The 15,095-nt window shown below is 40.9% G+C and overlaps 1 protein-coding gene across 1 annotated transcript in view; it reads left to right on the top strand.

Moving 5' to 3' along the window:
• LOC122796914 (aryl hydrocarbon receptor repressor-like) overlaps positions 1-15,095 on the top strand; it is a 325,581-nt gene that overhangs the window by 274,532 nt on the left and 35,954 nt on the right. Inside the window, exon 6 of the mRNA XM_044065672.1 lies at positions 7,537-7,643. Coding sequence (XP_043921607.1) covers positions 7,537-7,643 — 107 coding nt within the window. The remainder of the gene's footprint in view (positions 1-7,536; positions 7,644-15,095) is intronic.

The raw sequence follows: 15,095 nt of genomic DNA on the forward strand, positions 1-15,095 counted from the left end.
TCTGCTGTTGTGAGTTTATTTAAATAGGTGCATTTTTAATAGAACCCAGCATTGTGAGCATGACTGTATCTGGTTTTCCCTTCACTGCTATGACAAATGTTGTTTAGCAATAGTCTGAGATTTTATTGAATGCTACCTGCTCTACTTTCTCTTTGAACTATTTACCAGTGGTAAAGCTCCTTACTATCCCTTTAATTTGCCTCTGACTGGCCTCTTGCTGTTCTGTTCTACTTTCCGTTTGAGCTATTTACCAGTGGTATTGCTCCTTACTATTCCCTTAATTTAACTTTTGACTGGCCTTTTGGTGTACCATTTCTTCGATCTGACTCTGCTTGATATTCTCCTCCTTATTTTTAGCCCCTTAGTTGCACTATTTTCACTTATCCACTTACCTTACCTCTACTTTTCCTCCTTAGTGTACTGTTATCTACTGTCTATCTCCTTCTTAATTTTACCCCTTTAATCACACTGTCAACCTATCTGGTTACCTTACTTGTTCTTTTTCCTTCTTACTGCAGTTTAATTTAACTAGCCGCAGGCTGTCTTTGCAGAACTGCACAAATGGGCTAGCCATATGAGTCTGTCTCCTCCTGTCCTGTAGTACCACTTCACACTGACCTAACTGTATTCTAGCCATGCTGTCTGCTTTTGTCCATACACTGTTCATTGTTTTCCAGTTTTTCTATGTAAACACATACTTTTATAGCACTACCAATACTCCTTCTTACAAATGTCATGACAATATTACCTAAGAACATTAATCTTTCTCCTTGCTGTCCCTTCATTTTAGATGCTAAGCCTTCTTGCTGTCTTCTTAACCTCCCGGGAACAAGTCAAGCCTCCCAATAATACCTACCACAGGGAATGTCCCGCAGCAGAGCTGATAATTAAACTGTAAAGTATGTTCCTGTAACAGTACTTAAGAATTGGACTAGTGAGTACCCTTAAGTTGTCCTCCACACATCACCTGCTCTACTTTGTCTCCCCCACCCCAGTCCACTTTTCTCTTTATCCCCTCTCTTTATTATACTGGGTCTGCTTAACCTCATATTGCTTAAAACTTAACCTTGGGCTCATACTCTCATAACACTACATTCACTTCTCCCACAGCCCTCTCAACTCTGAAAGTAGGAATGCATTTCAAGTACTACATTAGCACACTTAAAGTTTTTATTTTTCAGAGCAAATAACAGACATATTTAATAGTGCTTAAGGCCCACAAGAGGGTCTGGCTGACAAACCTCCCCACTGCTCACATTTTAATGCTGCTTATGCTAATTTAGATAGACATTAATTAGCCTAGCACACTATACAACAAGACTTACTGATTGTCTCTGAGGCTCCTGAAAGCCCCATACATGGTCCAGCCTGCTTCACTCAGGCTCACTGCACTCCCCTACCCTACCCATTCCCACCCACCCCCAGATCACCAAGATTTATTTCTCACCAAACCAGTCCCACAAAAACAATGATCCAATAAGCTATTCTTTCCCTTAACAATTATCGACTCCTTTTCTTGCCACCCACCTAACCAATACTTTTTTCTATTTTAACACCCCCTACTACAAAACCATAACTGACTTTAACTAAGTGACTTAATAATACTTAATTACTTCCATCCCACTTACCCACACCCATACATCCATCCTACTCATACACAACCAATCACCCCATAGTATCCCAGCTACTCTTACTTTCAACTTCTCTTAAATACCTTGCACATGTATACTACATACAAGACCATTTCTCCTTATCCTAGACAACTTAGTGAAACCAAAATGGCAACCCTGTATGCCATACAACTTATAATTCTTCAATAACTGCCCATCTCACAACTTACTATGTTCAGTTGATTACAACCCTAGCCAACTACAAAACTACATCTATTAATTCCCATCAAAAAAGCAACTCCTTTGGAAATACCTCCTGCCTTATTCAAGATCAATATTTTGTACCAAATGAATCATAATATACTCCCAACTAAAAAAAAATTAAAAAAAAAACTCTCACTGAGGTACCACAAGGACATATCTAAACTGTATCAAACTCTTATACACATAGTAAACAAACTCAAAATAAGCAGCAATATCCACCCTAACCCAGGTCCTTCCCACCCTCTCTCAAATCACACTACTATACAAAATATATTCAATGTAATTAGGAAAGGTTCTGACCTGTTACTTCTAAACTTAAATCTCGGAACCATTGTTAATAAGGTTCATGAACATCATGCTGCTCTCTCTCTTTACTCTCCAGATATAGCCATTCTAACAGAGACTTGGTTAAAACCACACATCTGAGACAATGAAGTCACCCCTCCTAGCTATAATATACTTAGGTCAGAAAAGAGAGAAAAGGTGGAGGTGTTGCCATAGTATTCAAGGATTCCTTCATAATATGCCCAATAAATCTAAACAGAACTATTTTAACTATACTGAAATGTTAGCAGACAAATTACAAATCAACCCCAATAAGAATATAATTATAATAGGCATATATATTCCACCAGGCAATAATGTTCCCACAATAGAGCACATCCTAAAATGTATTTTATATGAAATTACCCATGAAAGCATCATTATGGGTAATTTCAACATTAACTGGATGACATGTAACTCAGAAAACCCCAGCAATCATATCAGTCTTTTTGGCTTTACACAAATAATCCAAACTCCTACCAGAATAGACAAAAACTAACAGACAATCTGTCCTAGACTGGACGCTGACAAATAATCCCTTCCACTATCAAATCACAGGCTCTTTATCTGACAGCCTTAGTGACCACATACCTACCTATGTCCTCAGACAACACACCAGCCCTACTAAACATGCCATTCATCACCAAATCCACAACAAGAAAAATTTCAATCCCCAAGATCTGATAAATACTCTGAAAAAATACAGCTGGTCTCCTCTTATACATTTATCCCTAGAAGCTTCTGTGGAATACTTTACTAATACTTTCCTTAACATTCTCAACTGATTGGCACCTCCCAGAAGAATCTGAGTACAGGTAAACTATGTCCCATGGCTGACAAGAGAAACAAGAACCCTCCTTAACCTAAGAGACAAAGCATGGGCCTTGTGGCAAACCATCAAAACTCAACCTAATCATTAGCTTATCAACAAATCAGGAATAAGGCCAAACACCAACTCAAACTAGATAAACAAAATTAGTATACCAACATACAATTTAAATATTAAAGAAACCCAGAAAAATTTGGACCATTATCAAAAATATCCTACATCCAGGACAAACTACAACCCCCTCCCCCACCATAACAAACAGTTCAGGGTCCATTGCAGAACAGTTCAACAAATATTTTACAGAAAGTATTCTCTCATTAATCAAAAACAACCAATACCCAACACCATCACCCAAGACAACCAGCAAAAACAGTGAAACTTTCTCATTCTGACCCATCCCCACCAAATCCATAGAAAGACTACTAAAAAAATTTAAACCTGCCACAACAGCAGCAGATATTTACCATCTGAATATTTAAAAATTGCAGCTGAAGCCATTTCATGCTCTGTATCAATACTGATTAATCAATCTATTACCAAACAATACATCCCATTAATCTGGAAAAGCTCATACATTATACCGTTACATAAAGGTGGAATTTCAACCGAACCTACAAACTATAGACCCATCACAGGTCTGTCCCCACTATCAAAACTCTTAGAAAGGTGTATACATTCTCAACTCCTCCATCATCTCACTACCAATAACCTACTGACCAAATCCCAACATAACTTCAGACCCTACTTTAGTACCACTACAGCACTCTTCAGCTTTACCAACAAAACTAGTTTAGAAATGAAAGGAAAATAGTTTAATCTATCTTTCTTGATATGTCTAAAGCCTTTGATACAGTTTCCCACCACAAACTCCAAACAGTTCTCTCAAACCTCAAGCTCAGCCTCGCCACTCTCCCCTGGTTCCAAAGTTACCTAGCAGGCCAACAGAAGGCAGTAAAGTGGCTACAATATCTCTTCCCCCTACTCTCTATCACACTAGGAGTTCCACAAGGTACCATTCTTGGTCCTCTTCTTTTCAGTATTTTTATCAATGACCTTAATACTGCCAACCCACTAGCTTCCATAATACAATACTCACAATTCTACCCTTACATGTGCAGCACCTAACTTACAAGAGCTCCAAGATATAACTCAAAGTCATTCACTCAAATTGAAACATGGCTATTTAACTCTCAACTCAACTTATACTTAACCCCAACAGAACCAAATGGATGCTTTTTCATCCTACCCGACCCTCATACCCCCACCCATCTCCTATATCACTGCTTCTAATAATACCCCTAGCACTTCCACAAAACTACTAGGAGTTACAATTGAAAATAGACTGAGATTTGACTTACACATATCACAAGCAATTAAAAAAATACACAAAAATTGTGAACCCTTCATAGAAACAAAAAATTCCTAACAGATACCTTTAGAATAGTATCACCAGAACCCACCTACTGTCTACTCTACTCTATGCATCACCCATTTTTATCAACCTTAAAATAACAGACTTAGACAAATTAGAAACATGCTACAACAAAAAAGCAAAATTTTCCACAGACTCTTCACAGAGGACACACCACTGTCTCACTCTAAAAAAACTCACCTGCCTAGAACTACCACAACTACTAACTCATAACTAGTTAAGTATGGCCTACAAACTAATGTATCAACCTGAGAAAACTCCAGCTCTTATAAATATGCTTCAGCCGTACTCTAACATAAGTAAGCTTCACTCAGCAAACAAATCACTATTACAAGTCATTCAATATAACAACACTGCAGGGGACTGTCTATATTCCTGCCATGTTGCTAAATCCTGGAATCTGCTACCTCAGTCTATTAGAAGCAGCCCCAACTTAACCCAGTGTAAAAAACTACTCAAACAATACTTATCAGACTCATGGCTCTGCTCATGTAACAGCCCAGGCTAACTATAAACTAGTATAAGTATTTCTGTCTCTCTCATAAAACTGTCTCTATAACGTGTTACTATTTCACAGACACACATTTATTTTATTTTTTTCTTATTCTACCTATCCACTATCACACTATCTTAAACAAAAACATCCTTTCAAACTCATCTTCACCATCAAGAGTGTTCACTTTTCACTCCATTTTCTCATCCCTGTCTTCCTCACTTCACCTCTCTAGCTTTCTCCCTTCATTAATAAAATTGAACATAACGTGTTACAAAATACATTATTCTCCATTCCTTTACTCCATATTCTATATTCTACTGCATAGTTACATTTTCCAAGCTACCAAATACCAATCAAATCATGATTCAAAACAAGAATGATATGATCACACTTTCCTATATTGTACATCTGTATTGTTATTGTCTTTTATGATTTTTTTCTAACCTCACCTGATTTTTTTATTTCTGCTGTATATGTACTTTATACCACAAGATCACTGTCAATTTCTTTTATCAGTGTATAAAAAAAATTATCATTCTGTTAATGTTATTATGTACTGTCATTATGTGAAGCTTATCTCCCTGGGCCTCTGTTGAAAACGGGTTCTCCCAGTCGGACTCTCCCAGTAAACAAAATGTAAAATAATTAAAATAAATAAAGGAATATGGTATGAAAAAAATGAGTGAAACCTGATGGAAGTATTATCTATGATAATTTCATGTGTGGTGTATTCATAAAATCCACAAAAACAAATAAAAGTGAACCAAGGATCTCCCTTTTATTGGCCATTATGGTTGTTTTTCACAGGCATATTACACTGCAGAACAATCTGTTTGTAAATGTGGTAGGATAAAATGAATAAGCTTCAAAGTGCTCTTACTAATCTCTCCATGGCACTGTCCTGCATTTGCAGAAAGCATCCACATGCCTACGTGCAGAGTTCTATAATTTTCACTCAATAACCAGTTATGTACAACTGGGTTTCTTAGTCATGTATGGTACAAATCCATTTTTCCATGTACATTAACGGCTTATTTAGAAGTGTAAGTTGTAAGTTGTAAAAACATTCAGAGTGTGATCCAGCACCCAGCATCCCTCCAACCCACCTCATACAAAACTACTAACTAGGACAAATGTTACTATCATACCTGCACCTCCAAACAAGTTCTATGCTGCATCAGCTCAATACTATTTTATCAGTGCTAAGAAGCAACATAAGAGGAAGTCGGGGGGGGGGGGGTAATAGTGCCTTCAAATACTCCAGAACTCATCAAAGAACAGAGGTTGTAGACAAGAGCCCCAAGCTCACACATTACTAATAAAGATGTATGTGACTGGAGAGCCCTTTTCACACCTCCTTGTATACTCACCAAGAAAACATTAAGTGTTTATGTACTTAAAGCCTATACAGAAAGCAGTATGTTATGAAGGTATGAAGAGACTTGCCACATCAGTCACTGGTTATTCCAAAGGCAAGGTGTATATTTGGGTTGGGGTGGGCTTCTGGAGATATGGTCTTAAGGGTGCAGGGATGACATAGGATCAGCTGAGTTTGCATGTTCTCCCTGTGTTTGCGTGGGTTTCCTCCGGGTACTCTGGTTTCCTCCCACATTCTAAAGACATGCATCTGGAGCATTTCTCCCCAGGCCTCCGCTGAAAACAGGCTCTGTGGAACCTAGTCGGACTTTCCCGGTCAACAAATGTTAAATAAATAAATAAAAATAAAATAAAATTTACAAGATGAGAAGCCTACCACACCATCAATGTTTAACTACCGCCAGGCCCTGTAGAGAGTCCAGGTGATGCATTGTGTCACTCTTCGATTTAGAATGTCAAGGTGAGGAGCAGTTGGAAGTGTAATTTCAGGTTTACCAGGTGGACATCAGCACAAAGTGTCAACTCTCTTGACATTCCTATGTCTGCTCTATAATGAGACTATACCTGTATGTATAGAGCAGTACTTCAGCTATAGTGTGTCCATAAAAGTGGCATAACCAGCTTCCAGTATCTGGCTGCAGACTAATGGCATTAGCATATAACCTTTTTGACCCCACCCCCACCCCACTCTCAGACTCTGAAATGAGGAGTACTCAAAAGAGTGCACTGTTAGTAACTGAAGCTTCTTTACGATTTTCTTCTTCATAATGCTAATTGATGGATAGGGTTTAAAATATATACCAATAAAGGTAAGATTACATAAACTCATACTAAAATAGCTCATAAAATAAGCTTAGATTTTAAACTTAAGCATTCAGAAGTGACTTACATGACAGAAGGCACAGTTTACATATATTGTTATATGCATGATATGCTAAATACTTTTTCTATAAAATATGGCTGACGTTTTTTGTAAAAACTGCATTGCTGATAAGATTTACTGACATATCACTGTTTCAGAAATTTACTTCCCAGCAGAGCTATTTGTTAATGTCAGCAATGGAATATATGTATTATATCAGTATTAACTATCCAATTATCTATAGTACAGTTGCTGAAGTCTTAGTAGCAACTATACCATTACATCATAAAATGAAATAAAAAAGAAGCATTTAACTTCTAGTGTTTTTTTCTTGATCTGCAGGTCAAAATCAGTGACGGGTTTACTTGAAGCAGAACAGAACATCAGGAATGGTTACCACTTCATCAACTTTACTGACATGTTACATAGTGCTGAAAATCAGATCAAATGTATGTAATTCATCATATAGCTTGTAAACTTTAAGTTGCGAATAATGACTTTGATTTCCTTTTCTATGGACTATATAATGTTCTGTTTTATTTTCCATAACAGCATGTGTAATGTAACACCGTTCAAATTTTGGAATTTATACTGATGACTTTATTTGTTTGATTTATTATTTTAACTTTATTTTGCTTTTCTTTACCATGTCTATCTGACCGGGTTTAGTCAAAACCCCTTTTCAGGGGAGGAAAAGCTCCAATATGTTATAAACATTTTTAAACAGACATTTAATAGTCAACGTGAACTGATATTAAGTAATGCACATTAACAATTACACATGCATTTGCTAATTAGATTATATTTATATGAAAATTAAGGCAACTATTATAGTATAAAAGACAATTATGCATTAGTAGATGTTCAACACTGAGCATATGAAGAGGGGTATTGGTGGGTCTGTCTTGTAGATAATAGATCATTTAATTAAGGCTTAGAAATTCAAAGAAATGGATGTGAGGGATGGAACTAGGTAGGACAGAAAATGTTAATATTGTAGTTAACAGTTAGGGTATAAAACAGGTTTGGAGACAAATATATACACATACACACACACACACACACACACACACACACACACACACATATATATATATATATGTGTGTGTGTGTATATATATATATATATATATATATATATATATATATATATATATATATATATATCATAAGGTTTACATTAAAAGTATGGGGGTGGGGATGACAATGTCCCAGACCATCTGACTTTCACTACTGGCCTAGGTGCTAACGAAGTCAACTGGGAAGGGGTGGAAGTGAAACAGTAACACCAGTTTATCTACCGATGGAGAGAGTTACCAGAGCCCCACACAATGAGCTCTATCTGTGGGAAGGGTTAGAAGTATAGCTCCTACACTAATGACTTGGGGAGGGGACACAATCCTGCCAAGCAGTACATAGCACTCTAGCTGGAAATTACAGACATGTAAGAACAAATTCTTGCTGGCCCTTTATAGTGAGAATCGCACTGTGTTTTATGGAGAAAGAGGTTGGAGCGGAGGGAAGATTAGAAGCATCCAAAAGCCTTTATCTGTCTACTAGGATGCTAAAATGTTGATGACCATGGAAACATTTGGAGTTTAGGGGTAATGTGGTTAAAAGTTATAGATTTTGTATTTATGGTATCTTATGTTCCTGTCTGCTTTCAGGACATTGCATAGTCTCAAACATACCATTTATATCCTTCTGAATATGGTATTCAGTGAGTCACATTTCAGGAAATAGCAGTGTTCCAACCCAAATGAGATTAAGTAAATTATTGTTAACACTTGTGTTATTCTGCAAGATAGCTGCCTGAAAAAAGTAAACTTTTATCCAAAGTCTATCAGAAAGGCATTACAATAGTAAGACGATGAGTACAGAGACTTAGGAGTCCGTATAGGAAGAGTAAGTGCTTTTTGCATACGTGTGTGTGTGTGTGTGTGTGTGTGTGTGTGTGTGTGTGTGTGTGTGTGTGTGTGTGTGTGTGTGTGTGTGTGTGTGTCCACTGTCCTATTCAGGAAAAATTACAGGTGAAAATGTAACTTGTCATATTATCTAACAAGTTATTTATAATCCATATCAAAAGAGTACAACTGGCGTATGAAAAAAAGTCAGAGGATTACATGTACTGGCTAAAAACTGAGGATGCATGATAGCTGTAATGGTAACACAAGCACGGTGTGAAGTGAAGTGTGTCAAATGATACTGTAGTGACTACACAAAGAGATAACCATGACACCTGGCATCTGTATTTTTATGTTGCAATATCATTTCCTACACCCTGAATGAGTGATGTTATGTGATCCTATCTCGCCTACATTCTGACTGAATGCCAAAGAGCAAAGTCTCTTATTGGCTGAGCTTACTATATCCCAGGATGCACCACTACCAGTCCCCAGATCGCTATCTTAGCGTGGCAAGACGTGGTCTCGAGCTGGCTGAGCTGAGTAGTATTTATTTACTAACTTTTTTCTGTCAGAATTTTGCTGCTCTTGTCATAAAAAGCTGTTTTAACGGCTATTCTTCACTTTGTGGTGTGTTTGGAGTTTTGTGAGAACTTTGTAGTGTGATTGGGCGTTGATTTGATTTCAGGCCTCCTTCATCTTAGGGCCTTCCCGGTCAGTCAACCCCTTAAACCAGAGGGTTTCAAAGTACCCTTTACTTAGTGTTACAGATTGTTTACCTAATCGGCAGTTGTAAACCGATTTTTAGGTAGTGTCATTTGATCAGAAAATCTAGTGGATAGTGTTGGTTTTTTTCTGTCAGAGATTACTGTTTCTTTGCTATAATGTCTCAGAATCCTAGTGCACCAAATGTAATTTTAAAATGTCAATCACAGATGACCACTCTCTCTGTGTTTATTGTTTGGGTGCAAAACATTTACAGGAGTCATGCAGCGTGTGTCACGCTTTTTCCTCGAGGGTCCTCCAGGAGAGGAAAAATAAACTTATTCTTAAAGGCTTAATCAAACCCTCCTTCAAAGAAGCTCTAGCATCCTCTCCTTCTCCAACCAAAGAAGAAAGGTCGGCTCCGACCAGTCCGTCGGATCGATGCCACCAGTCGATGGCTGGGGCATCGATCACCGCCGTCGGCTCCACTGGTCTCGCTCAGACACCCTCCTCGGCCAAGTCCTCCTCGGCACCAATGGAAAATAGTGTAGTCCTTTGGGGCCGTTGGAGAGGCCATCTCGACCGTTCAGTATCCTCTAAGTCCTCGAGGATGTCGGATTCGGATATAGACAGGGTGCTCCAAAGACTGTTCCAGTCCCCAGTCTTTTTGTATTGGCTCCCCAGTTGGCTTGGAGCTGATAGCCCATGCCCATCCCATGGCTGTTCCTCCTCCGACCGCCGGGCCCGGCGGAGCAGATGCTGTTGGAGCCGGTGGAGATCTTAGGTCGGCTCCGACCTACTCTCCAACCGGCCTCGGGTCCGAGTTTGGTACACGGACTTCTTCGGCTGGACCCGGGGTGATGTTTGGGACCTATGCTGTCGGTTCCAGCCTCCTGCTGTCATGGCTCGGGACCGGACACTCCCAGGATTCTGGGGTCCGGCTTTCAGAGCTATGAGGAGTGCCTTGGCCAAGTCTTCCTCGGCCATCTCCGGCACCTTCCCTGGGCGTGGAGACTGGGTCTTTGGCAGTTCCTCCTCCTGAGGGTTCTTCGAGTTGTCTGAGGAACCCCAAGGAAGAGATCGTGCAAGAGGAAGCACGTGGACTCCTCGAGTCTATTACATCGGACACTGATCTTGATGATGCGGAGGGGTCATCCTCGGATGATGTCTCATTTGCAGACATCTTAGAGATCCTCAAACAACGGGCGGCTGGATATCCAAACCCCCTCTGCTGATGAGTCAGTGCTCCTCAAGGCCTCGAGCTCCTGGATTGGAACCAGTCCCTAATAAATTTTTATCTGCTCCACCAGATGCCATGGTGGTGGCATCTGCTACACAACAGGACGGCAGAGGCTTGTCCATCCTCCTAATAAGGAGTCTAGGAGCATGGACAGGCGGGAAGCTGACCCACGACTTCAGCGGCCTTTACTTTAAGGTCTCTGAATTATTTGGCACATTTTACCAGGCTTCAGAGGGATCTGGTCAAGGAGCTGTCAGATTCGAGCAGCTAGCCCAGTCGGTTAGCTCTCAGTTGGCTATCCAATTTCTAACTCGTCCATGAGGCTCATTTCCTATGCGTCGAAGGGGGGTAGAGCGGCAGGCACAGGGTGGCTCGGAGACAAGCCTGGCTCCGCTGTGTCAGTTTCATGGAGGCCTTCAAGTCTTCCCCTTTGATGGGTCCTCTTTGTTTGGACCCAAGGTTGCTGTGAGCAAGAGGGAAAAACTTTATCTGTTATTCCACCCTTATCCCAAGGCCAAAGGAGGGAAAATGTGGTTCAAAATCACGTAAGTTTTTCCTCAACAGCAGGAAGATCCCCTTCCAGAGGCAGAGGACGGGAAATTTTTCTGGGAGACGAATTCTGGAGACAGTCCTTTCATGGCTCTTCAGCCTCCCACACATCATGAGGGATTGCCCGGCTGTGCTGCTCGAGCCAGTCGGGTGCCGCTTTGCCAAGCACCTAAAAGCCTGGGAGTCAATCACTCAGGACAGATGGAGGTTACACCATCCCATTCACATGCTCACCCCCACCGTCCAAAAATCCCGGACCCACCACCCAGTCAAGCTTTAAAGCTGCTAGAAAGGAGTCATCCAACCGGTCCCCACAGACCAGATCGGATCCGGAAATTACTCAAGGTTCTTTTAGTGCCAAAAGACAGGGGACCTGAGACCAATATTGGATCTCAGCAAACTGAACCAATCCGTCACGAAATCCAAATTCCGAATGGTCACGTTACAATCCATTCTCCCATTGTTGGAGAAGGAGGTTTGGATGTGCTCCATAGACCTCAAGGCGCTTATTATCACATACCGATTCATCAGGCAGCCTGGGAGTCAGTCATTTCCAATTTTGTGCACTGCCCTTTGGTCTCACCACAGCCCCCAGGGTGTTCACCAAGTGTTTGGCAGTAGTGACTGCTCACCTGAGGAGTCTCGGTTCAAGTGTTTCCCTATCTGGACGACTGGCTCCTGACTGCCACCACCAGGCATCTACTAATGGACAACCTCAAAGCCACTATCTCCTGGGTGCTTCCTGGGGATTACATTCAATTGGTCAAAGTCTGTCTTGCTGCCCTCTCAGCGCATAAGGTTCATAGGAGCAGAGATAGCCTCAAAATTGATGCGTTTTCTTCCTACGGATCCAAACTTTACAGGGCCAAGTTCGAGCTCTGATTTCAAGATCCAAAGCCCCAGCCAGGATGGTCCTACAAGTTTTAGGTTCAATGTCTGCCACGGTTCTTTTAGTTCCTCTGGCAAGATTGCACATGAGGATTCTTCAGTGGCTATTGTCAACTCAATGGTCCTTTCAGGACCTTCCCCTCAATCATCACATCATGATTACGGAAACATGCAAACGGGACCTTCGCTGGTGGCTTCAGACATCCAATCTAATTCAAGGAAGCCCTTTGTTATTCCTCTCCAGTGGTTACCCTGACCACATATGCCTCCCAGATCGGTTGGGGTGGGCATTGTCTGGGCAGGTTAGTTCAGGGCTCCTGGCTTCAGGCAAGCTCTTCTCCACATCAATGTGTTGGAGATGAGGGCTGTACTCCTATCCCTACAGGCCTTACACAAGTTTCTTCCTCAGGGCATCATCGCCATCCACACAGACAACATGTCGGTGGTCTGGTATCTGAACAAACAAGGAGGGACCAGATCTTACCCCTTTGCAGAGAGGCCATGAGGTGCGGGAATGGGCTGTAGCTACCAACCGCTTCTTGGTAGGACCCACATTCGGGAAATCAAATATATTGGCAGACAAATTGAGCAGGACAATTCTCTCTCTCAAAGTGGTCCCCTAAACGAAACAGTAGCAGCTCAGGTTTTCAGGAGATGGGGATCTTTTGCAACACCAAAACACGAAGTGCAAAAGGTTCTTCTCCTTGACTCCACATCAGGGAAGCAGCTATGGATGCTCTAGCACAACCTTGGCCAACAGGGCTACTTTATGCCTTTCCTCCGCCACTTCTCCAAAGTCATTCAAAAGCTTCTCAATTGGGGTCCACAATGATACTGATTGCTCCATACTGGCCGGTATGGTTTCCTACCTGAAGAAACATGATCCTTGGACATTAGATCTAACTCGGATCTGCTAATCCATCAGTCGGGACGACAGCATCAGTCCCACACGCCCTTGAAGTTGACAGCCTGGCTCCTCCACTTCCGACTTTAGTCAGAAGTCACACATTAGACCCGGAAGTTATTCACATTTTATCTTCAGCCCACAAACCCGCCACTAACAAATTGTACCTCAGTAAGTGGAAAAGGTTTGCTATCTGGGCTCAACTCAGAGGCTTAGACCCTATCACTGCTCGATCCCGAAGTTTTGAAATTTTAACATCCCTGTTTAATCAAGGATCTTCTGTCTCTACTATTAAAGTACAACTGGCTATCTCTAAATTCCACGAATCTATGGATCCTCCATTGATGAGCAGCAGATTATGCAAGACTTTTATTAAAGGTGCGGGCCTGTTAAGACCCCAGTTTTTCATCCATCTTGATTTGGTGCTTCGTGCATTAACATCTCCTTTTGAACCGGATGCTACATGTGAGTTAAAATATCTGTCTTGGAAAACGGCCTTCTTAGTTGCAATTACTTCTGCAAGAAGAGTTTCAGAGCTTCAAGCCCTATCTATTAAACCACCGTACTTGATTTTCCACAAGGATAGAGTATCACTTAGGCCTAATCCATCCTTTGTCCCAAAGGTCTGTTCTAATCTCTGTCTTCAACAATCTCTAGAGCTACCAGTTTTCCCAAAATTCTCCAATGAAGCAGAATACACCCCATAAATTGGATGTTCACAGGCAATATTTAGACAGGACTCAGCAATTTCGTAAGTCAGACCAATTGTTTGTGTCCTTCTCAGACAATAAATTGGGTAAAACCATTACAAAAGCTACTATCTCCAAATGGATTAGAGATTGTATATCTCAGGCTTATTCTTCATCGAATAAGCAACTTACAACATCTATCAAAGCTCACTCTACCAGAGCTATGGCAACTTCTATAGCTTTTCATTCCAAACTTGCTATATCGAGATTTGTGCTGCTACTTGGTCAATCATTTCCCACTATAAATTGGATGTGGCATCTAAAGGGCGAGCATCATTTGGTTCCACGGTACTCAGGAGTGTTTTCCAGTGAGCCACCCAGGATTCAGGTGCTAGGGGCTGTCCCATCAGTCAGAATGAGATAGGATCACATAACATCTTTTAGTTATGTACTCACCATAACTTCAGATGTTTGGGATCCATCTCGCCTACATTCCACCCTCCTTCCCCCTGCCTTGGAGATCAGAAGAGATTGAACGGTTTTGAGTGCTACTGTTTTATCTTGTTTCATCTGACGATGTTATATAAGCAGGGCGTGCATGTGTGCATGTATGCGGACAAACTAGATCTGGGGGACTGGTAGTGGTGCATCCTGGGATATAGTAAGCTCAGCCAATAAGAGACTAAGTCAGAGCCGATGGATCGAACCCATCAGTCAGAATGTATCCCAAACATCTGAAGTTATGGTGAGTACATAACTAAAAGTTTTCCATTTCCCAAAAAATGAGGAAGTTAAAAAATATTGTATAACATAGGTACCAACAGAATTACAGCATGGGGTATTATAACATCTGTAGTATTTCTAATGCAGTTTTCATGGTTACAGTGAACTATTTCGGACTATTGATTGGTCTCTAATGCTTCTCTTATACTGTTGCACATGCCCATGGAAATTACAGTTTACAATTTCAGTGTGCTACCACTGGCACGACATCTGTCTCTGCTAAAACAATGTAGATTCCA

This window comes from Protopterus annectens, chromosome 3.part0 (genome assembly GCF_019279795.1).
Source record: "Protopterus annectens isolate FY-2018-M chromosome 3.part0, PAN1.0, whole genome shotgun sequence".
NCBI classification, from domain to species: Eukaryota; Metazoa; Chordata; order Ceratodontiformes; family Protopteridae; genus Protopterus; species Protopterus annectens.